At 38.8% G+C, this 25,924-nt stretch overlaps 1 protein-coding gene across 4 annotated transcripts in view; it reads right to left on the bottom strand.

Moving 5' to 3' along the window:
• Positions 1-20,319, bottom strand: part of LOC121917496 (protein dopey-1) — an 83,518-nt gene extending 63,199 nt beyond the window's left edge. For all 4 annotated transcript variants that reach the window (XM_042443514.1, XM_042443516.1, XM_042443515.1 and 1 more), the window contains exons 1-3: positions 20,177-20,319; positions 3,793-3,983; positions 2,068-2,249 (exon numbers count right to left, since the gene is read on the bottom strand). In XM_042443514.1, coding sequence (XP_042299448.1) covers positions 2,068-2,249; positions 3,793-3,930 — 320 coding nt within the window. In that variant the 5' untranslated portion in view covers positions 3,931-3,983; positions 20,177-20,319. The remainder of the gene's footprint in view (positions 1-2,067; positions 2,250-3,792; positions 3,984-20,176) is intronic.
• Between the last annotated feature and the right edge of the window lie 5,605 nt (positions 20,320-25,924).

Genomic DNA, 25,924 nt, shown 5'->3' with positions numbered 1-25,924 from the left:
TCTTTTTCTTCCCGATTTTTATTATTTAAGATCTCTAATATAACAATCAAAAAATTAAGGAGAGAGGGGATAGCCTTGTCTTGTTTCTTTCCTAATTTCAATTTTTTTCTGATTTTTCCACATTAATTATCAATTGAGCTTCTTGTGTCTTGTATATTTTTTTGATCCAGGCCAAAAAGTTTTCACCCACTCCCATTCTTTTCAGCATTTTGAATAAACATTCCCAATTCACATTGTTGAATACCTTTTCTGCGTCTGCAAAAATCAAAGCTAATTTTCTTTAATTATTACATTTGTAGTACACTGCTCCCTCGGGTTACGAAATTAATTCGTTCCGCGGCTAATTTCGTAACCTGAAAAACCTTCGTAACCCGAATTGCCATAGGCGCTAATGGAAAAAAAGCCGCGGCTCTGCCGCGGCTCCATTGAAAACAGCGCCGGGGTTTTTTCGTAACCCGAAAAAACCTTCGTAACCCGAAACAATAAATCCCTATGGGATTTATTCGTATCCCGAAAAATTCGTAACCTGGGTAATTCGTATCCCGAGGTACCACTGTACTCTATAACATCCAGGATTGTTCTTATGTTATCCTTCATTTGATGGGATGGGAGAAATCCAGCTTGATCTTTATTGATATATTCTTTTAGTACTTTCTTAAATCTTTCTGCTAATATTAAAGTAAGGATCTTGTAGTCTGTGTTGAGTAAAGAAATAAGTCTGTAATTGGTCATATATTTAGGATCTTTCTCTTCTTTTGGGATTAGAACTATATTTGTATTCTTCCAGGAATCGGGTATCCCTATCGTTTTAATTTCATTCAGTGTTCTCTGCAAGGGAATCTTCATATCTTCTTTAAACTTTATTGCAATTTTCTACATTTACAAGAGGGTAAACTGATAGTTTTTTGTGGGTTTTTCGGGCTATGTGGCCATGTTCTAGAAGAGTTTATTCCTGATATTTCAATTACCTAATCTGTGGTTAGCATCTTCAGAGAAACATCAGGAATAAACTCTTCTAGAACATGGCCACATAGCCGAAAAACCCACAAAATCTATGGATGCTGGCCATGAAAGCCTTCGACTTCACAATAAACTTATAGTTTTGTATCTATTCTAGGCAAACAGAACCCAGCTTAAATTTGGTCTCCTGTACCAAATACAAAAGCTGTTTTTAATGCCAAACATGTCTCCATCTAGATGGATTTTGAAAGAGGCAAATCTGGGACCTTTCCTTTTACTCTTAATAGGGACAGTTCCCATTACTGTGCTAAACTTATCCTTGCCATCACACTCAGACAAGCTCACACACTTCTGTACAAGACATGCTCCTAACAAAAACCAGAGACCCTTTCAGACTTCACAATAATAGTGCTACTATTCCACTTTGACTGTCTTTACAACACTCTACACACAGCTACAGTGCTACCTCGGGTTACGAAATTAATTCGTTCCGCCATTCTGTTCGTAACCCGATAATTTCGCAACGCGAAAAGGCTTTCCGTTAGCGCTGGAAAGCCGCTAGCCGCGCTTTGCGTTTGAATTTCGTGCCGAAATAAATTTCGTAACCCGAAAAAAATATCGTATCCCGGAACAGTTTTTTCCAATCTAACTTTTTCGTATCCCGGAAATTTCGTAACGCGATCAATTCGTATCCCGGGGTACCACTGTATCTGAAAACACCACCACAAACAAAACAGTAATTGCAACATGATACAAGAAGACTTCAGGCATATAAACATGAGTCACCATAATTGTATTAAGGAATTTAACATTTTTAAAAAGTCCATGGAACTTTAAGTAGAATGAATAGCTTTAATTCTTTTTTTTTTTCTTTTCCCTTTTTGGTGGGAGGCTCATCTCCCATTTTGTCTTGGAGATAAAAAAAGTTGAGCATAACTGTCAACACAGTGACTGGCTACGCCAGATCTGCTCAATATTTCAAAAACTTCACATATTAAGTTGCCCTCTTCTACACATGTTGCATGGGAAATATTTCATCACATTTGTAAAAAAATGTTAAAGTTATTGTTAATTTGAGATTAAGGGAATTTAATACTTGGAGATTACCTGTAAAGGAAAAGATCTTTGGCCAGGCGCTTGGGACCAATGATTTTGAAGATAATTTCATATGTTTCAAGTGCTTTCCGGTGTACTCCACCTGGCAAGGCAGGATGAAGACATTGTGCAAGACGTTTTCCGATGGTCAGCTTTTTTGGTACTACTTGGTACTTTGCATTGTTTTGCAGAACCTGACAGGAAACATTGCAATATATTTTTAAAACTTTAACAACTAGCAAATTATTCTAAATGCATTCTGCTAAACAAACCATTGCAATGAATTAGAAGCAAACCATTCTTGTTGTTGGCCAAGTCTCTTAATCTGGGGAACTAACTTTTTCATAACTTCTTTTATTTTTTGTACTGCATAAAATGAACTCACACCAAGCCAAATAACCAACAACAACAATGCATATCTAGCTCTTCCAGTGCAACTCTATGGTCAACTTTAACTAAAAGTTGCAATGAAAGACTTAGAGATTCCTAGAGAAAATATTCTACTAGATATTTGTAGCTCCTCCAGTGCAGTTCTATAGTCAGTGTCTGTCGGACGTTGACCACAGAGTTGCACTGGAAGATCTAGAGATTCCTAGAGAGGTGTCCTCTCAGGTAAAAAAATTGTGTTTTTGTTATTTGCACTTTTTCCATATTCACAGAGATCTTGTGTCCCTAACCCTAGCGAATATGGAGGGACAAACGTACTGTATATGTAATGTGAAAATATGTGAAACTTCAAAGCATATATATTATACAGGCACATCAGCCAGGAAGCCAGAATTAACTTCAATTACCTAATCAATCAATCAATCAATCAATCAATCTTTATTAATGCTTAAGCCAAAGGCCATTCGCATGATAAAATATAAAACCAATAACAGCAATTCAGAATTATAAAATATTCCATCAAATAGCATCCAGATTTAATACATAATATACTTCCAATCAATTGAATAAAACAACTTTAAAAGAAAAAAACCACTTCAAGATTTGGGTAAGATCATCCACCTAAGAATCATTAAAAACATTTTTAAAAAACAAAAACAGCTTCAAAGTTTAGATAAAGTCATCCCCCTGACAATCAACTGCAATGTCTGCTATTACCCTTGCCCGAATTTTGTTTGCTGCTGAAATTAAAAATAAATAAATAAAAAAAATTACCTAATGAGTGTTGCTTTTTATGTATGAAAAGGGTTGGGCGGAAAGCTTGTTTTCCGTTCACAGGAACAGGAGGAAAGCCCACATATGCCCTATATAAGCTATTCATGCTTTCCTTTCATAATTGTTAAGGCAGATTTTATCTGGGGAGTAGGCTAGGAAAAAACATTTAACAGAAAACAATGACAGCTCAATGTATGGACTCCCACAACATTAAGAATGAGAAATGTCTGGCCCTTTCATTTTTTTCAACTCAGGCCTTGCCGGCATTGCAGAAATAAAGCAGTTTGACACCATTTTAACTCCCACGTCTCAAAGCTATGGAATTTTGGAATTGGTAGTTTTGTGAGATTTTCTAACCTTTTCTGTCAGAGAGCTCCGATATTCCCATCAAACTACAAATTTCATAATTCCATAGCATTGAACCATGCAGTTAAACTGGTGCCAAACTGCATTATTTCTGCAGTGCAGATGCAGCCTCTCTCTCCAGTTTTCTGTAAAAACAAAAAATCAAAAGAAAAATCTAGATTATGATTCATTATAATCTTCCCAATTCTTCTAAACGGACCTCCGCCATACCTTGTTCAGTTTTCCAAGTGAAGAGATTAAATCAGCCCATTCACTGGAGTACTCAAAGCTTTTCAGAGCCTTGTCAACAGCTGCTACATAGTTCCTGTACTTGGAATCACCCAGTAGCTCCAGCTCCTCTGCATTCATCCTCCCGCAGAGTCCCACTAGAGACCAGCTTGAAATTCATGTAAAGTCGTTAGCTGAAAGAGACAAAAGCAAATGTTCACATGTTCCTTCTAATCATAGCATTTATCTATTGGATTCAGAGCACCAACAAAAGCACAACCATGTTAAAAACAATCACCATTAAGTCTGTGACACCACTGGCTTGACCAGGGAATATCCTTCCTTTCTATCAGCCCCCATGCCAAAGACTACTCCATTCCAGGTGGTCTGCTGGCCCTCAGGACAATCCTTTAGGGGGCATTCCAGAGCAATGAGAAAGCAGGAAAGTCAATATCCACAGCCCTCCCGCTTCTACCACTTGTACTTCTCTGGGTACAAGCCAACATCAAATTATTATTTCTTTGTAGAAAGCTTGGAATTATGAAATAACTGTTAAACTGTATATTCCAATAATGGGGGAGCAGTCATTCATTTTATAAAGTTCTAGGTGAGACAAAGAGGTTACACAAGTAAAGTTTGGATTAAGATTTCCAAAACCTCCCAGACCCAAAGAGCCATGTTGGCTAGGTAGTTTTGAGAGATATAGCCCCCAAAAGGGTATTGTTCCAAACTCTCAGAGCCCTGGGATGTTTGTTCCCACTGCACCACCAATAATCCAGTCTTGGATCATAGTTTATGTAATCCCTCAACAACAACAACAATGAGCTGCTCAAGGGAAATGTGTTCTCACATGACCATCAAGTCATCAAATCTTGTATTTCCCAAATCACTGAGAGCAATTTATTTCAAACTGACAAAACATGTTACATGTTCCCAAATGTTCTCCTCCTCCATTCCCAAAATAATCATCACAATTTCTGTTCAGGGTATCACTTGTTCTGCATCACGAGTAGGCATCATACAGCCTTCTAGAAGTTGCTGGATCCCAATACAAATGGCTATGTTGGTTGGACTGCTGGGAGATGCAGTTCAATAATCTCTGGAGGGTCACAGGAATTCTGTTCTTTTCCTACATACCACTATTAAGTGACCCATACTAACTAGGAGCAGCATTTACAAATACTGTAATGGTTTAGGTCTAAGGCAGGGAACAGCTCTAGCTTCCCCACTGCAGCCACTATGCCCTGAAAATGTTAGGATATAGAAATATACATTTTCCAACATCAGTGAAAATGGGTCTCTCAACATAAGAAATCATGGCAAGGGGGAACTATATCAATCATTGCAAGATTTTGCATCCCTGTGCAAGCAGTAAAAAGCCACAATACCTTTCATCACCAAGAGCAATAGGAAAACGCATTACCTTCAGTTAAAAAAAAGTATTTTGTACAAAAAAAATGAACTGTGCAAAAGTTTCACCAAGAATTGCGAAAAATCATCAAAAGCTCACTCAGAAGAGAGAACAAGTTGTAAAACTTTTATTCTTGCTAATTAAGATTTACACTGTGGCATGAGAAGAGTGTACGACAACTGCAGAAATAGTATATTCCCTGAAATAGTAGCTTCCCCAAACGACAGATTGAGCATTACAACTGATGCCCCCTTACCACACACAGCTTGAGTAGATCTCAGCATTCAAAGTATCACTCTTTCTCATATGCAGTTACTGAGAGGTTAATTACCATCTGTGCACTTGGACTTTTTACTTATATATTCTCATTCTGCTTTTTAAGGCAGCTTTTCTTCAAGTATCTCTATTGAGTGAAGAATATGTGATGGCTACAAGCAAAAGGGTCTTTTCAGTTGTCGCTCCTCTCCAAAGAGATCCCATGGTGCCCATATTAATTTTATTTTCAGTGCCAAAGACCATTTTATTCTTGACAGACTGCTTAAATTATGTTGTGGCTCTTACTACTGTTATCACTGTGTTAGGCACTGTGAATTTTTATAACATCTGCCTCATATTTAATAGGTTATGCTCTTAACCGGCGTTCTTTGTGTGCTCTATTTCATTGTCTTTTATAATAATATGATTTTAAAGCTTTTATTCTCTTTTTTACTGTAAGCATAATTTAAAATGGTGCAGCCTATAAATATTATGCATACATAAATATACAAAACAAAGTTAAGAATTAGAGGATTAAAGGAAAAACAGGGTGAAGACCTAGCTGAAAGAATCATCCCCCCTCTGGCCGAGTTCATTAACTGGTTACCAGAACAACTCGATCTAGAAATAGATAAGATCTATAGAGTTAACTCTTGGATTGCCACGAATAAAAATTTACCGCGGGACATTTTAATTCATTTCGTAAGGGAAAGAGTCCGGGATCTGTGCATTGAGACAAATTATAAGAAAAATTTTTATTTAGAAGACCAAGAACTCCAGATATTTAAGGACTTACCAATTCAATTATTGAGGAAAAGGAAACCCTACTCAGATCTAACCTTCTACCTAAGACAAAGCAATATAAAATATAAATGGGCTAGAACAGAAGGAGTGGATTTTTCCATAGGACTCCAAAACTACCAAACTGACTCCCCCCAAAAAGCTAAAGAGTTTCTGGAAACTTATCTGAGAAAAAATGAAAGAAAAAGATCTGAAGATAAAGACCTGAATGTAGAAGGGGTCAGTAGAGGTGATTCTGGGAAAGATCAAAAAAGATATATAAAACTAGCTAGAGAAAACACAGGTAAAAGGGCAAAGAAAAAAACCCCTAAGGAACAAAACGAGTCTGAGGAATCTGAAGAAGGGGAATTAGAGGAGGATTCTGAGGAGTCAGGATCAGAATTAGAGGATTACCCATTACGAAATACAAAAGAAAGGGTTAAAAATAAAGGAAAGAAACAGGACAACGGAAAAAAGCTAAGGAGAAAAAAGGGAAAGAGATAAAATTCTATCTGGAAAAGTAAGAGTTAATTTTATAAAGAAATTTTATTTAATTTCGTTTGGTGTAAAATGTCCTGTAAATTGATATCATGGAATGTGAATGGTTTAAATTCAAAATTTAAAAGAAGTAAAATTTTCCATTTTTTGTACAAACTTAAAGAGGACTTTGTCTGTTTACAAGAAACACATATTCAAAAAAAAGATATAAGACTTTTAGAAAAACCTAAATTAGGAAAAGTATTTGTTGCTGCCAGTGAAAAACATAAGAAAAAGGGGGTGGTGACTTATGTAAAAAATGCAAAATCGGCAAAAGAGTTATTTGCAGATAAAGATGGTCACTACTTAGCTGTAGAAGTTGAAATTCAAAATGAAAAAGTTATGTTATTAAATGTATATAGCCCACTAGATCATAAGTCTAAATTCTACAAAAAACTACATTAAAAATCCTAGAGTATAATTATCTAAAAGTAATAATTGCAGGAGACTGGAACGGGGTCATAAACCCATTAGTAGATAGATCATCCCATAAGAGGAAAAAATATCAAGGGAAACTCCCACAAAGTGCAATGGAACTTATAAAAGACTTAAACTTAATAGATATCTGGCGAACATTACACTGGAAGGATACGGATTTCACCTTTTTTTTCAAACAGATATAAATCTTGGTCAAGGATCGATTTCATTTTACTTTCTAAGATAATGTGTAAAGAAATACAAAAAATTGAAATACTACCTAGATTACATTCAGATCACTGTCCGGTGGAATTAACTTTCAATAAAGTTAGAAGGGAGTATTTATGGAAATTAAAGGAATATTTATTGTCAGACAAAGATATAGTCTTCAAATTAAAACAACAATTAAAATATTATTTCCAAGAAAATATGTCAGACAAATTGGAAATGCGTACTATTTGGGATGCGAGTAAAGCGGTGGCAAGGGGTTTATTCATCCAACAGGAAATTAGGGGAAAAAGGGATAGGGGAAAAATAGAGAGAGATCTGACAGAGAAACTTAAAAAAAATGAAAAAGATATTTTAAAAAATCCCCAAAACAGAGAATTAACTCTGGAAGGTAAAAGATTAAAATATCAATTAACCCAAAATTCTACAAAGGAACTACTAAATAAAATTAAATATATAAAACACTATCATTTTGAAAATGCGAATAAAACTGGGAGATGGCTTGCAAGAAGAATTAAGGAAGACAGAGAAAAAAATTTAATAGTAAAGCTAACATTCAACAAGAAAGAAGTAATACATCAAAAAGACTTAAAAGACGTGGTAGCAGAGTATTTTGAGAAGCAATTTCAAGACTAAAGAGGAAAAGAGCAGCCGTCAACAAAACATTCTAGAATTTTTGAGGAAAGATACGATCCCCACAATCTCGGATAAAGCTAAAAAAGGTTTGAATGCAAAAATTACTATAGAAGAAGTCGATAAAGCAATCAATAACCCAAAAGACAATAAAGCCCCAGGACCAGATGGTCTCTCTGCAAAATACTATAAAGTATTTAAAGAAATACTTTTGAACCCGCTATTTAAAACATTCCAAGAAATTGACTCTGGCAAATATCCCATATCTTGGGAAAATTCATTAACTACTTTGGTATTAAAAGAAGGCAAAGATCCATCCCTATTGAGTAGCTATCGCCCTATTGCTCTTCTAAACCAGGATTATAAAATCTATGCTTCAATTTTAGCTGAGCGTTTGAAAAAAGTATTAACTGAATGGATAAACGAAGATCAAGCAGGTTTTTTACCTGGTAGATACTTAAAAAATAACATCAGAACGGTGTTGGGCATCCTGGACTTCTGTGAACAAAATACCAACCAAAGAGTAGGCATGGCCTTCTTAGATCTTGAAAAGGCCTTTGATATGGTAAAATGGGATTTTATGAAAGAAGTACTGAAGGCAAGTGGAATTCAAGGAAGTTACTTGAACCAAATTAACATGATTTATAATAAACAGAACTCCCAGATAATCGTAAACGGAGAGAGAACAAGGCCATGTAATATAAATAGGGCACACGACAGGGGTGTCCTCTTTCCCCGTTATTGTTTCTAATGGTGATGGAAATGTTAAACAGAAAAATAAAGATGATGCTTCAGTGCAGGGAATCAAAATTAACAATCACAATATACAGCTATGCGCTTTCGCAGACGATCTGGTAGTTTTCCTTGCAAATCCCAACCAATGTATAAATAAGTTGCAAAAATACTGGATGAATTCGGTTCAATAGCAGGTGTAAAGTTAATAAAAGCAATGGAATTTTGACCAAAATCTATCACCCAGAGACGGACAGACCTAACAGCAATCAGAAAATTCAAACTATAAAACAGTCAATACCTGGGCATAAGAATAACAGGAAAAAATTCGGAGTTATACGAAAATACTATATTCCTACCTGGAAAAAAATCAAAGAAGACTTTAAGAAAGGAATAGACAGCAACTCTCATTAAGGGGGGGATTGCATGTATTCAAATGTGGATTTTACCCAAAATGCTCTTCTTTTTCAAACATTACCTATATTGATAATAAGAAACCGTTTCTTTTGTGGAATAAAAGATATTGCTAACTTTTTGTGGCAGGGGAAAGAGCTAGAATCAAGTTTAGGTATGTGTGTGTAAGGAAAGAGGGGGTTTAGGTCTACCTAATTTGGAACTTATTTTAAATCCTGTGCACTGACATGGATTAAGGATTGGATTCTTCTACAGGATAAAAAGATAATTGATTTAGAAAGCTTTAATTTAACTATGGGGTGGCACGCCTATTTGAATTATGAAGATTGTAAATAAGAAAGAAATCAACCAACATTTTATTAGAAAACCACTCTTTAAAGTTTGGAACATCTATAAAAATATTTCTACTCAAGACTTCCTGGATGGCATGCTACCCAAGAAGCCCTCCATAAACATCAGAATATAAAAAGAAAGCAATGGCTATGTTATAAGGATTTACTAATTAAAACCCCAGGGTAAGAATCAAACAAGAGAGAGAACTTGAGAATGAGGAATTGTAATCCATTGGTTTATTTATAAACAAATTATAAAGATATAAAAAAGGATAAAGGAAACTATGGTATTGATATGAAGGGATTCTGTAGACAAAATATTGTTAGGAGGAGAGAAACATATGATTTCCAAAACTTTATACGATTTTATTAAAGATTGAGTGGAAAATGAGTTGTGAAAAATAATATGACGATGGATGCAAAATATTGGAAATAATATCTCTCTGGTTGTTGGAAAGATCCTGGTTAAACACCCCTAAAGTTTCAAAATGTACTAACTTAAAAGGAGAATTATATTAAAATGTTCTTCCGAAGTTATTTAACCCCCAGTCAATTGGTAAACATTAAAAAATCTAAAATACTACCTGTTGGAATGTAGGAAGCTCCGGGCTGTTTTCATCATATGTGGTGGCAATGCAAAGTGGTAAGGAAATTCTGGAGAAATTATATTAGGATTTACAATTATATGCAAGAAGTGTACCTTTCTCACCTGAATTATTTTTATGAATCTAATTGAGACACTTTGAAGTTGAACCAAGACGATTCTAGTAAACTAATCTACCTGATAACGGCAGCCCGAATTGTTTATGCTAAACACTGGAAGAAATCCTATGGCCCCCCAGTTAAGGAATGGGAGGCAAAAATATATGAATATGCAGTAATGGACAACCTATCTATGCTATCAACTGGTAGAACTGTACAACAGTGTAAACGTAAATGGAAATTTTTGTTAGATAAATGAGGAAAAAGAGATGTTACCTCACAGTAACACTTAAGACACCTGTATAATAGGGGAAAAAAGTAGTTTATTTCTTTTATGTTTTTTTGTGTATTGGAAAAATTGTTTGATTGAAGATTTTACTGTTATGCAAATGTATTTAATTATGTAAGAACAGAAAACTCATTAAAAACTATATTAAAAAACAACAACAAAGTTTTATGGGACTCTTTCTTATTTGGGGGCACTTCTTTGCCCCTCCAGGATGAAAAGAATAGACAGTGTGTCTGAGGATTTTTAAAATGTTGGGCCCCAGAGAAGAATAAACATGGAAGCTACACTGCAGAGTTCCATTGCTTATACATCTCCAACCAAAACCATTTCCAAAATAGATACTGCAAAAACTAATTTTACACTTTAGTTATAATAGCCAAATTAGCATCAAGGAAGTGTGAAACATTATTCTGCAGCTATCAGGAACAAAATGTCATATGTAGATCTGTAGCAATACTCTAAAACAGAAAGAGACCAGACCTCCTTTCATTAGTGCTAAAACCTGAAACAAAATTGAAGGAAAGTTAAAAGACGTAACTTTAAAAGACGTAAAAGACTCGAGGGCAGTTAACGACAATAGCAACAACTTTAAACTCTAGCCTCATTTGCACAGTCTGACAAATACTTTTTTCTTCTGCACATATCAAATAAAATATAGTCTGCAATGCAAATCCCTCCAAGTTAAATAGATTGTTCCAAAATAGTTGGACAGAAAGATATTGTACTAAACTGAACTGAAGATGCTAAACATTCAGAAGTCTCAGCCTGAATTTAATACAGCTGAGATATAGGTATGAATTTGAGATAAGCTTAATACTGAATATTAAGGAAACAAAAAGTATGACCATGGAAAAACTACATGGATTCATCCTAGATGAAGACAAACTAGAAAGAGTCATAGAGTTCCCAAATCTTGGATCAAACAGTGATCAGAGCAGAGATTGCAGTCAAGAAATCCAAAAATGACTATGATTGGAAACTGCAGCTATGAAAGAACTAAATGAGATCTTAAAATGTAAAGATGCACAATTAAACACTAAAGTTAGAATAATCCAAGCCATTGTATTCCCCATTACTGTGTACAGATGTGAGAGCTGGACAGTGAAGAAAGCTGATAGAAAGAAATTCCACTCATGTTGGATGTGGTGCTAGAGAAGAGTGCTGAGGATACTGTGGACAGCCAAAAGGACAAACAAGTGGGTCCTATACAGATCAAGCCCAAACACTTCCTGGAAGCCAGGATGGCTGAATTGAGGCTGTTGTAGTTTGGCCACATCATGAGAAGGCATGATTTATTAGAAAAGACAATGATGTTGGGAAAGGGGGAAGGCAGTAGAAAGAAAGGAAGACCACATGCCAAATGGTTAGACTCAATCAGAGAGGCCATGGGATTGAGCATGCAGGACATGAGCAGAGCAATGGAGGACAGAGGGTCTTGGAGGTGTCTCATTCACAGGGTCGCTATAAATTAAGGCCAACTCCAGGGCAATTGCCAACAAGAACAAAAACGTTAAACTTATCTCACTGTAAGCATTCCTGAGGGAAACAGAATTAAGCCACATCTGAGAAAACATTACAAATGCTTGCTTCTGGCACCAATGATATGGACACTACACTAAGTCTGGCCCATTTAAAAAAAATTGAAGTAAACAAAATGGTTATTGCATTGTAAAAGTGTAACTGTGGATACAGTACTTCATTATTTTGCTTCTTTTTTAGGGCCAACCAGGTTTTCCATTAACAGCACAGTGAACACAATTCATCTGACACAATATTAACAGAGAAAGACTTCTTCACTGCCAGCATTGCTATCTCTTCAGCCTACAAAAAGGCTCTGGTGTGCTCTGACATATTTGGCAGCAGTACTTATGCTTTAAATTAGTTATTTGAGTCGAGCATTGCAAGGGCAGAGGATGAACTGATAGTATTTGATGAAGAAATGCTTCAGAAAGATAAGCACATTCTTTTATCAATTAGAATTAGTTTTCTGGGTCATTGGTTTTGGAAAGGTTTCTAGATTCATTAATTAATGTCACAAACAAGAATACTGAGTAACTGCTGGGAAGAGAGGATTGGAATAGAGTAGAATGGCTTGAATAATGAAAAGAAACACTCCCTTCTGCACGATTTTCTTGCAGTAGCCTAACACATTTTCTTCTACAGTACTTTGCTTTAGGATTATCAGAAACAACTTGAAGATACACAATGACAAAAACTCCAAGTGCAAGACTTTACTTTCTCCCAAAGTAAATAGGCAAATATCCCCTTATATGGAACCCTAAAGAATTTCAGGTGAGATGTCAGCATTATGATAACAGCATCTAGACAGGCGACAAGGAGAACTTAAACAGGTGAAGCAACACAGGTAATGGATTATTGTCTCGAGGCAACAATGAGATGGATAACAATCAATGAATCCTGACAAGATGGAAGTCCTGTAGGATGATGAATCTCAGGGCCAGGAATTAGTTATGCAGTCTTTTCTGTATGGGATTAGATTCCCCTGAAGTAATAGGTATAGTCTGTGATACTTCTTGCTCCATCTTTGTCCCTGGAGGCATGAATGGAAATGAACTATGTAAACTCCACTTTCGACCTGCCAAAGTATACCTATACACAGATTACCCAATGAACTGGTAACTTCTCCTTTGTAATGCATTTTCTGCAGAGTTGTTAAAAAGATCCTGAAATATGATGGAAAAATAAGGTTTTTAGACTGATGACAAGGATAGTTGTAAAGGATCAGCTAACTTCAGCTCTGCCCTAGTTGCCTATTTTTTGTTGTTGTTATGTGCCCTCAACTCATTTAAAACTTACAGCGACCCTAAGGCAGACCTACCAGATGGAATTCAAAGTGCTGATATTGTATATGAAGCCCTAAACCAGTGGTCCCCAAACTGTGCTATTTAAGGGACTTTGGACTTCAGCTCCCAGAATCCCAGACTATTGGCCAACATGGCTGAGGCTTCTGGGAGCTGAACTCCAAAATCTCTTAAAGGGCACAGTTTGGGGACCACTGCCCTAAACAAATAGAGGTCCAATATCTGAATGTCCCCTCTTCCTGCACCAGTCTTCTCATTCCGGTGGGCCACAGGGGTGGGGTATGTATATGTTCATTCTACCACTGTGTGCATGTGCCTTCAACTCACTGGTTGACTTCTGGTGACCTCATGAATTTCATAGCGTTTTCTTTAGTAATACTCCAAGTTGGTTTTGTCAATTCCTTCCTCTGAAATATAATCTACCTGAGTCCAAGTACTGACCAGGACTGATGCTGTTTACCATCCAAAATCAATATTTGATCCAAGGTACAGGAATGCTTCAACTGTTTTAATTACCTTATTGTCCAAGTTGATTTTTTTTTTAGATACGAGCCTGAGACTGAGAGAAGTAGCTTGGATAAAGACACATTAGATTTAAACTATGGATTTCTTAGATTATATTTAGATATCTAAACCCTATTGGTTGGTCTTAATTAGAAAAGGTTGATTAAAACAACAGTTGAGTGGCGAGTCATTATTTAGGGTAATCCTACTGATTCAGTGGGTCTACTCTAATTGTAACTAACAGGGTGGAAGCTTTATACTGCAACAGCCAATAGCGAACAAGACATTAAAACACCTATTTTATTAAATATGCCTTAACATAAAACAAATCACACATCAACCAGAACAGCTTTGGCTATGTACTTTGCACATGAGCTGAAGACAAACAATGCCATGTTCACTGACTGAACATAGGAAGAGTATAAAGACAAAAGGAGTTTTCAGAAAACTAGAAAGTCAGTGCCAACAATGGACCTTCTGTACACAGTAGGATATGTCTAACTATGAATACTGGAGGATGGTTAATGGTTTCTTTCTCTTCCTCCTCCTTTTGTTGATGTTTCCCTTTCTCAAGCCATCCTGCCATTAAGAAACTTTCAGAACTTGACTCAGCTTGTTTAGCTTATTTACCAATTCCACTCTTGAGTCTCATTGAGGGTCACAACTTTAAGAAAAGAGGCAATCAGCATTTGAGAATTTCACATATTCTCCCATAAACTGGGAAGAATGGCACTGGTCTTTGGCTTGGTGACAAACAACAACTTTGGATGCCTGGTATTTATGGCACAGCAAGCCCCAAGTGCATCATTTTGTACATTAACCTATCCTTTTGATAGTCTAATCATGCCTACTGTTTTATAATTAACAATTATCACTGTTCTATAACTCCCATGAGCTCATATGAGTAACAAGCTCCTAACTGGAAAGACAGGATGACCACTCTGTGTTTCGGTTCTCAGCATCTCTAAAGAATCAGGTAAGAGATGTAATCACTGCTAATAAGATCATATAATACTTGGCTAAACAGACAGACAGTTCAATATAAGACAGCACCACTTGTTCATATGTGCTTGTATGGGCAAGGAATTTGAAGCATTTATTTCTTCAGGAAGTATACCAGGATTTTACTTCTAAATGTCAGTGAGGGATTGTCACACCTTCTCTTAACTATAGGCCAAAACCTTATTTACACATGCCAGCAACCACTATTTTTACAAGAAAAACACTTTTACAGTTGTTGAAAGCTCTAATACAGTGGGCCTTTGATATCTGCTGGGGTTTGGTTTCAGGAACCCAACCCCCCCCCCCCCCAATATTTATACCAATATTCCTTATTGGAATTTATAAAAAAAATTAGTACTTTTAAGCCATGGATAGTTGAATCTGCGGATAAAAAAATCTGTGGATATGGAGGGCTGACTATACCAACCTAATGTGTTGGTAATACAACTGTGTATATTGCACTGTTTTTCTAGCACCCAATAAGTTTCTGGGTTATGACTTTGCTATTCCCATTTTGTGCATACAAGGCTGAGGCTGCACTCAGACAGTGAACATTCATTCTGTGATTGCTTATTAAGATGATACCCTTGTTATCAGAATGTCTTCCTTTTGTTAAAGTGCATCATTCTGAACATATTAGTCTCTCTTCCAACAAATATTTTAGTGCAATTCATTAAATCACAAATCCCCTCTCTCCTGCAGAAGTAGCCAATGGCAGAATCCATCACACAAAGAAATTATTCACAGTACTTTGTGATACAAAATTCAAATGCCATGGAGCCATTGAGCAACATAACAAAGGAAGCATGTACTGTATTCTGTGATCTTCTCATTGGAAAAAAAAGTATGTAAAAAATCAGAAATAAAGAACACAATCCTAAGCATATTTCGTTAGAACAGTATGAAGAGAGATCTTGAAACACCTTTGAGACTAACTGAAAGAAAGAAGTTGGCAGCATGAGCTTTCATAGACTTCAGTCTACTTCCTCAGATGCATTAGTTAGAACAGTGCTTCTTTTAAAAAAAGTTTAAGATAAAGCTGCAAATATTTAAGTTCAATGTCTTCTGTGAAAACATTTGCCATCTACCTATGTTGAACAGCATGGATTGAGCTAGGACTGGTTTTTTTTATTCCAAAGGTTAACCAGAAAGAACAAAGTACATGATTCCACAGCCGTAACATTAATGTAGATTAGAAAACATGATTTGCACGGAAATGTAATTAACAGAACAGAAAAATTATCTTCATGAATGGAAGGAAGATACTCAAATACTCAGAAAGTATGTTGCATTAAAGTAGCCTGGAATAAATAAAATAAAGTTGATAATATAAACAAACAACACTTAAATACAGGAGAATCAATGTCAATGAAGTCCACAAAGAATATGAAAGCAATATGACTGACACAGCAATTCTTTACATGTTTACATAAACATATGTCCCACAGTGTTCAAGGCTACTTGTACGTATGTGCCTTCAAGTCAAGAGTTGATTGATTTACTATGACATCACAAATGCATCAAGCAAGGAATACTCAGAGGTGGGTTGCCATTGCCCTCTTCTGAAATATAGCCTACACTATCTGGTATTCCTTGGCAGTCCTCCTATCCAAGTACTTTGTTGTTAATTGTTCCCAAGTCATGTTCAGATCATGGCAACCCTGTGGAAGAGACATCTTCGTGATGTACTGTCTTCAGCCTCTCTGTTCAGGCCTTTCAGGCTCAGGCCTATGTCCTCCTTGACTGAGTTTACAGTGGTGCCTCGGGTTACGAAATTAATTCGTTCCGCGGCTAATTTCGTAACCCGAAAAACCTTCGTAACCCGAATTGCCATAGGCGCTAATGGGGAAAAAAGCCGCGGCTCTGCCGCGGCTCCATTTAAACAGCGCCGGAGTTTTTTCGTAACCCGAAAAAACTTTCGTAACCCGAAACAATAAATCCCTATGGGATTTTTTCGTATCCCAAAAAATTCGTAACCTGGGTATTTCGTATCCCGAGGTACCACTGTAATTATGTGGTGTGTGGTTTTCCTCTCCTACTTCCCTCCACCTTTCCTTGCATCATTGCCTTTTCGAATGATTCATTTTTTCTCATATGGTCAAAGTACAACAGTCTCAATTTAATCATCTCGACTTCTAGAGAGAGTTCAGGCTTGATCTGTTCTAGGACCCATTTGTTTGTCTTTTTGGCTGTCTACAGTATTCTCAGTACTTTTGTCCAGCAATACATTTCAAATGAGTTGATTCCTATTCGGTTTTTTTTCACTGTCCAGCTCTCACATCTGTGATGGAGAATCCAAGTACTGTACTATCATCACTTTAGTACTAAGAATTGTCTTTACGCTCTATGTTCTTGTCCAGTTCTTTCTTAGCTGCCCTTCCCAATCCTAGTCTTCTTCTGATGTCTTGACTAAGCAGTACTAACCAGACCTGATCCTGCTTGGCTTCCAAGATCAGATACAATGTGGTACCTTCAGATAAATGCAGATCTAGGATTGCCACTTAACTTAAGGAAGGATATGAGAAAATGAAAAGTCCTAATGAGATTACAAATTTACAGATAAACCAATTTAGAATACAGTTTAATCAAGGACTCTTTATGTTTTTCAGAGATCCAAAACACATTGCAGAAATAATCCAGTCTGAGATCGCTTTAACTGCTCTGGTTCAGTGCTACGGAATCCTGGGATTTGTAGCTTATTGTGGAACTGACAGAAAAGGCTCAATGTCTCACAAAACTACAGTTCCCAGGATTCCCTAGCATTGAACCAGGGCATGTTAAAGCGATATTGAACTGGATTGTTTCTGTCATGGGTTTTGCACCTCAGTCATTAAGAGGATGGAATCACATAGTTAACTGATGTCTGTAGTAATGAGGGGAAAAAGCAATGTATGCTATCTTGAGAGAAAAGAACGGTATATAGTATACATACAATATAAAACAATAGTACTGCCAGCCCTATGTATCCTCAGATTCTTTATCCATGGATTCAAGCAAAAAAAATATATACATACTCAAAACCGAGTCTTGATTTTGCCATCTTGTATAAGGGGCTCCATTTCACTATGGCATCGTATTTAATGTGACTTGAGCATCCATGGATTTTGGTATCCACAAGGGGTCCTGGAACCAAATCCCAGCAGATACCAAAGGACCACTGTAATAATAAATTTGACTATTTCTCCCTTTTAGTACATTAATCTAAAAAAAAAAAAACCCACAAAAGAAATTACAGGGGATAGTTATTTCAAAACAACTAGGATAAAGTACAAAGGTGCAGTGTGTGTACAACATGCAGATCAGTGTACAACATGCAGATCAGAGTTATCATTCAATTGGGGGAGAGGGAGAAATCTCACTTATAGACACTCCCATTAAAATGGGAGCAGAATTCAAGAACATAGCCACGTTATTCTGCCATATCAGTATGCAAAGATATCTTCTTTTAGCACCTTTAAGACTAAAGGTTCTACCAGATCCCTTTGTATCTCATAAACACAGGTTAACTAATCCACCTGTTTCACAGAAACACGGAATGACTCTACATTGTAGAAATAATGCAGCCACTTGACACCACTTTCACTGCCACATCTCCATCCTACAGAATCCTGGGATTTGTAGTTTGGTAAGGCACAAGCCCTCTTTGACATAGAAGGCTGAAGCCCTTGTAAAACTACAAATCCCAGGAGTTCCTTAGGATGCACTTCAAGCGGTATCAAACTGCATTGTTTCTACAATGTAGATGACCTTGGGCAAGTCCCACTCTCTCAGCCTCAGAGACTGACCATGGCAAGCCCCCCTCTGAAGACACTTGCCAAGAAAACCTTGTGATAGGGTTGTCCTAAGTCAGAAAGGATTTGAAGGTACACAACAACAACAACAGATGCACCTCTGCTTTTAATGAAGATGACTCTTGAAAATCTGCCTTAATGTAGGCAGAACGCAAGTCCAAGACTGCAATAAATTTCTTCAGAGAGGGGTTTGCCATTGCCATTCTCTGAGGCTGAGAGAGTGTGATTTGCCCAAGTTCACCTAGTGGGTTTCCATAGCTGAGCTGGGACAGAGTGACCAGATGTGTCTTCACCACACAAAGGAGGACAAAGCACCACAACATGTAGGCTATTCAAGAAAAATGGAGGCCATGACCAAATAAAAGCTAAAAACACTCCTAGAAATGTAAATCCATGCTTCTCAGTCATACTCAAAATGGAGAACACTTTGGAATTCCCCCTGGACAAAACATAAAAGCTAAAAACACTCCTAGGAATGTAAATCCATGCTTCTTGGTCCTGCTCAAAATGGGGGACATTTTGGAATTCCTACTGGACAGAAAATAAAAGCTAAAACACTATTGTAAATATAAATCCATGCTCCTTACTCCTGGTCAAAATGGGAGGACATTTTGGAATTCCTCCTGGACAGAAGAAGGTTCGAATGGAGGGTGTGTCCTGGAAAAGGAGGAAAAGTCTGCTTATCCTGATCACAGGGTTTTCTTGGCAAAGTTTCTTCAGAGCTGGACCATCCTCTGAGGCTGAGAGAGTGTGACTTGCCCCCAAGGTCACCCAATTGGGCTTCCATGGCTGAAAGGGAGACAGAGTGGCCAGGTGTGTCCTCACCACACAAAGGAGGACAAGGCACCACAAAACATAACAAAGAACTTCTTTGAAGCTTTCCATCCCCCCCCACCTCAGAAAATACACTACTTGATTATTGATTTGATTATTATTTTGACTTAGAGCCAGTTTAGCCATGAAAACCCACTGGGATCAAGCCACACTCTCTCAGCCTCAGGGGAACCCAGGGCAGTTAAAGCAGCCCCAAACTGTCTTATTCCTGAAGTGTGTTTGGGACCAAATGTCTTCAAACAGCCCTGGCTCAATTGCTAGGGAATCCTGGGATGTGTGCTTTTTTGGTGAGACATTGAGTGCTGTCTGTCAGAGAAAACCCTGGTGCCACAATAAACCACAGTTCCCAGGATTCCCTAGCACTGAGCCAGGGCAGTTAAAGCGGTCTCAGACTGGATTATTTCCGCAGTGTGTCTTGGACCATAATGCCTCACACTGCTTTAACAGCCACAACAAACTACAATACCCAGGATTCCCTAGCAATGGCAAAACCCACCACTGAGCCAAAAGAAACACAGGATAGGGCAGACGCTGACAACGACTTCACAACACAACACAACAACAACAACATTTGATTGTTAAATTATGTGACAACTGAGGAGGTGGGAGGGGGGTTGTAAAAGAAAAGAGAGAGAAGCACAGGAAGCCTTCCACATTTCAGGAGAGAGGGGCAGAGAGAGATGGGGGGCCTCCAGCATCCCTACCTTGTTCCTAGGAACCTACTATCCAGGGCAAGGAAGAGCACTACAGCGGACCAGAAAGGAGACCCTTCTCCAGCTAAACACAGAGGGAGGGCACTGACAGCTCCCAGCATGCACCGCGGCGGCTTCCGCCCTTTGCCTTCCCTTCCGCCATCTTCCCTTCGCCTTGCGCGGCAGCGCCCCCTGCAGGACTAGAACAGGATAGCGCCCCCTTCTATCTGCCATTTGGCGCAGGCTTCTTCTCTATGGTCCAAAACACACTGCAGAAATAACCCAATTTGAGACTGTTTTAACTGCCCTGGCTCAGTGCTAGGGAATCCTGGGAACTGTAGTTCTATGAGACATTTAGCCTTCTCTGTCAGAGAGCTCTGGTACCACAATAAACTACAGCTCCCAGGATCCCATAGCACAGAGCCAGGGCTATGTTGTTTTAACTTTGTGGTTTTGTAAACTGTCCAATCAAAAATAATAATAATTATAAGCCGCTCTGAGAGCCTTTAGGGCTGAAGGGCTGGGCATAAATATCATATATAAATAAATAAATCTGTAGTTTTGTGAAATACAGTATCGAGCTTTGTCTCCAGGGATTCAGATGTTATGCAGGGCTGCCAAATTGAAAAGTGGGCACAGCTCCTGTGGCTTTAATGGCTGTGCAGAAGAGAGAATTTCAGCAGGTGTTGCTTGTCACACAGCCAGGTAACATGCAACACCTGCTACAACTTCCCTCTTCTACACAACCATTAAACAAAGCACAGGTGCTGTCTTCAGTGCTCACTGTCACATATGCACTTCCAAATTACTTCAACAGAACTAACTGAAGCCAGTTTTGTTGCTTTAGTTAGATGCTTCTGGGCCATAATTAAAAACGGAAGGAGGAGTTTTCTGGCACATTTTAAAAATGTTTTAATTTTGCATGTATTCTTCCCTGGGGTTGTGTTAGCCGTAGTGCATTTCTCTAAATTTTGATGTGTGTGGTATTCCACATGACCTCAGCTCAGATGGACCCTGTCAGGCCAGCCACAATTATCCTCAAAGCAGGAGGACATGACTTTCAATAAAGTCAGCCTCATGAGGCCTCTTGAGAACAATTCCCCCCAGACTGGCCCAACAGTAAGTTTGGGAGTCGCTAATGGAATCAGTATTGCCTCCAATAATCAGAAGAATGGGCGATGGTTGTCTAAGATCTCTCACCTGATGAGCCAGCTACCAATTTTACTCCTTCCCCATTTCCCATGATTGTTGCCAGACCAGATTGTCTCACCCAAACAATCAAACACCTTTGTCCAGACCATCAAGCACTTTTGCCCTGGGCTAGTTTTCACCCTTAAAACCCCCTGGAAAACTTTCCCCAGTGTGAAGGCCAAAATTTCATGGGAACTTTATGTCACCGTGGTTTCTATTCTAGCACAGACACTACCATTCATCTAACGCTCTCGTAACGGTTGTGTCTCACCCCCATCTCATCCCATTGGACCCCCGGAAGTGAGCCTCATCTAGAGTAAATATCTCTGTTAGTTCTGCCTCAGCCTCTTCCAAGCTAACTCCTGGTTTCCTGAGACTTGAATGAATGTGTGTGTGATGGTGAACTGGTGTGTGATTTTTAATAAAATAATACTTTAATTTGAGGAGCCTGATTCTGCATCATTTTTAAAGATCTCTCTGTCCCTTTTCTTACAGACTTCCTAGCCGAGCTGGTGTTGGTTGGAGTCACCAAGGCTCTTAGTCCTGGGTGACTTCAACATCCCACTCGGGGCCAGTTCAACAAATCTAACAGGGCAGCTTGGGAGTTCATGGCTTCTATGACAAACATGGGCCTATCCCAATTAGTCTCCAGGCCAACACATTGTGCAGGTCGTTTTAGTACAGAACAGGTATGTCCATGGGCAGAGGTAGTTAATACCACTGTATTGTCATGGACGGATCATTTCCTGATCAAGTTTGGACTAAAAGCCATTATTTAACCCTTTGGGGCTGGAAGATCCATTAGAATGGTCCTCTCACGAAGGCTGATGGAACCTGTCAGATTCCAGAATGCCTTAGAGGGTTCAATGGTTGGTGACACTGGTGATTCTGCTGAGGTCTTGGTTAATATTTGGAATAGAGATCTTAGCAAGGCTATAGACACAATCGCTACTAAGCGTCCTTTCCAGCCCACTTCAAATCGTAAACTATGGTATACCGAAGACCTTAGAAATATGAAGTGTGTTGGACAATAACTAGAGTGCCACTGACGGAAGACTCATCTCCTATCTGGTAAGACACTCCATAGGAATTTTCTTGATTCCTATGGAGTGGCAATACGTGCAGCGAAGAAATCTTTCTCCTCTGCACGTATTGCGTCTGCAAAGTCTCATCCAGCAGAAACTGTTCAGCGTGGTGAGGGATCTCACTCAAGTACCCACCATCCAGAACCTTTTATTAGAACCTACTACAACCTACTGTGAAGCATTGAACAACTACTTTGGAGATAAAATCTCTCAGATAGGAGCTGACTTGGATGCTGGCATTACTGCAGAGGTAATAGGAGAGGTGTCCAGTAACTCTGCGAACAATGTTATACTGGATCAATTTGAATCAATGAGTACCGGGGACATGGACAAGCTTCTTGGTAGTGTGAAAAAAAACACAACTTGCTCTCTCGATCCTTGCCCTTCATAGCTGGCTGTCCAGGATGGAGAAACAATTAGGATATAATTAATGCATATCTCAGGGAAGGCCGATTACCAGCTTGTTTAAAAGAAGCAGTGGTAAAACCACTCTAGAAAAAGCCTTCCCTAGATCTGTTGGACAAAAACAACTACATATAGACCAGTCTCCTATTTTACATTCCTGAGCAAAGTGATTCAGAGAGCTGTTGCTATTCAACTCTAAGTAGTCTTGGATGAAACAGAATATCTAGATCCATTTCAAACTGGCTTTAGGACAGGATATGGAATTGAGACTGCTATGGTCGCCTTAGTCAACAATCTCCGTCTGGGTATTGACAGGGGAAGTGTGACCCCGTTGTTACTTTTGGACCTCTCAGTGGCCTTTGATACCATCGACCATGGTATCCATCTAGAACGCCTGCAAGAACTGGGAGTCAGAGACACTGCTTTGCAGTGGTTCCATTCCTAAATTGCAGGCAGATTCCAGATGGTGATGCTTGGAGACAGTTACTCATCTAAAAGGGGGTTGTCTCCAATGCTATTTAATATTTACATGAATCCGCTGGGTGAGATCATTCGGAGACATGGGGCGGGCTGTTATCATCACGCTGATGACACCCAGATATGCTTCTCCATGTCTCAGACTGCTGCAGTGACTAAGGATGGCATCTCTCCTCTAAATGAATGTCTTAAGGCAGTTATGGACTGGATGAGGAAAAACAGGCTAAAACTGAATCCAGATAAGACGGAGGTACTCAGTATAGGGACCTCTAATCCAGGTATGGAGATATGTTCACTGGTCCTAGATGGGGTCAGATTTCCCCTAAAGGACTATGTTTGCAATTTGGAAGTACTCCTGGACTCATCGCTCCAGTTGTCAGTCCAGATAGATAAATAAATAATAATAATAATAGATGTGACAACCAAGATTGCCTGTTATCAACTTCGGCTGATATGCCAACTGCGACCCTACCTGGAGCTTTGGGGCCTGAAAATGGTGGTACATGCGCTGGTAACCTCTCAACTTGACTTCTGCAATGCACTCTACATGAGGCTACCCTTGTGCCAAGTTCAGAAACTTCAATTGGTTCAAAACATAGCAGCCAGGCTGGTCGCCGGTAAATTTAGAAGTGACCATATAACACCAATCTTAAAATCTCTACATTGGCTGCCAATCAGTTTCCAGGCACAGTACAAGGTGTTGGTAGTAACCTTTAAAGCCCTTCATGGTTTGGGTCCAGTCTACTTGCAGGTACGCCATACAATCTCCATACAATCCACCTTACACACTCAGGTCCTCTGGGAAAAATCTATTGCAGCCTAGGAAGACCAGCTTGGCTGCGGTCACCCAGAGGACCTTCTCTGCCGCTCCTAAACTTTGGAATGACCTGCCAGAAGAGATCTGTCTTATTATGACTCTTGACGCCTTTAAGAAGGCTGTCAAGACGGATCTCTTCCAGCAGGCCTTCCCTGACTGACCATCCCGTAACATTAGCATGGTTTGGATCTTACAATTTATAATTTATTAATTTAATTGTAATTCACAATTGTTGTTGTTTAGTTGAAATTGGAGTCTAAGGGAATTGTGTTCTTTTTATTTTATGCACATTTTATATTGTTATTATTACTAACGTATTTTATGGTTGCAACCTGCCTCGATCCTCTGGGAGAGGCAGGCTATAAATAAATTTATTATTATTATTCAAGAAAAATGGAGGACATGACCAAAGCAAAGCTAAAAGAAAACAAAGAAAGCTTAAAAGAAAGCAGAAAAGTAAATTTGTGCGTCTTAGTAATATTCTCAAAATGCAGGACATTTTGCAGTTCCTCTTGGACAGAAAATAAAAGCTCAAAACATTCTTAGAAATGTCAATGCATGCTTTTTAGTCAGGCTCAAAATGGAGGACATTTTGGAATTCTTCCTGGACAGAAAATAAAATAAAATAAAAAAAAACCAAAAAAAAAAAAAAAACCACTCCTGGAAATGTCAATCCATGCTTCTTAGTGATATACTCAAAATGGAGGACATTCTACAATTCCTCCTGGACGGAGAATAAAGGCTAATAACACTTCTAGAAATACCAATCGATGATTCTGAGTGATATTCTTAAAATGGAGGACATTTTGCAATTCCTCTTGGACAGAGAATAAAAGCTAAAAACAGTCTTAGGTGCAGTACAGAGCTGCCCCAAAGGGGTGGCCTGCTGCACCTGCCCCTTTTTGCGGTGGATTGGGGCCAGAGCAACCTCACCGGCAGCCCTACGGCCCCAATCGTTTTCCAGGCCACGGAGAAGCAGCAAAATGCCACTTCTCCATGGCCCAGAAAAGGGGTGTCCTTGGGGCTTCAAATAATCGTCTGACTGTCAAATAATTCAAAGTAAAGCCAAGCCAGATCTTTCTCCAACAAGATCCTTTCTCTTCAGGATCGTTCCCTTGGCCATGCGGTTGGTGTGGGAACGATCTGCTCCCCAAAAGGAGCTCTGTAAGCAGCCTGGGGCGGCACGGAGATGTCATGCATGTGCAATGCTGTTTGGATGTGGCGCACACATGACATCAAGGATGCACGCTACGTATGGATGGCACCATGTAAAATGGCACCATATATATTAGGGTTGCAGAGCGTGTGGTTTCCACGCGCTCTGGAACCCCAATTTCAGCACCAACACAGCGTTTTGTGCCCGCTGCTTGCTTGCTTTTTAGTGATGTTCAAAATGGAAGACATTTTCCAATTCCTCTTGGGCAGAAAATAAAAGCTAAAAACATTTCTAAACGTGTCAATGCATGCTTCTTGGTGATGTTTTCAACATGGAGGCCATTTTGCAATTCCTCTTGGACAGAAAATAAAGCTAAAAGCTCTCCTCCTAGAAATGTCAATGCATGCTTCTTAGTGATGTTCTCAAGAGGGAGGACATTTTGGAATTTCAAGAAGGCTTGAAATGTAAGCCACGTCCTGGAAAAGGAGGCCTTGCCACCCTGCCCAGGAGAAAGCAGAAAAGAAAAGAAATGCAGCAGTGCTCCAGCCCAGCCAAGCCCTGAGCCTCCTGGGTGCAGAGGGCGCTGTGGCTGAGGCTTCCCTCTTTTGCTGGCTGGGTTCAGAGGAAAG

Source organism: Sceloporus undulatus, unplaced genomic scaffold (assembly GCF_019175285.1).
Source record: "Sceloporus undulatus isolate JIND9_A2432 ecotype Alabama unplaced genomic scaffold, SceUnd_v1.1 scaffold_20, whole genome shotgun sequence".
NCBI lineage: Eukaryota > Metazoa > Chordata > Lepidosauria > Squamata > Phrynosomatidae > Sceloporus > Sceloporus undulatus.
The sequence above is the reverse complement of the archived record's forward strand: the minus strand, read 5'-3'. Positions and strand labels throughout refer to the sequence as shown.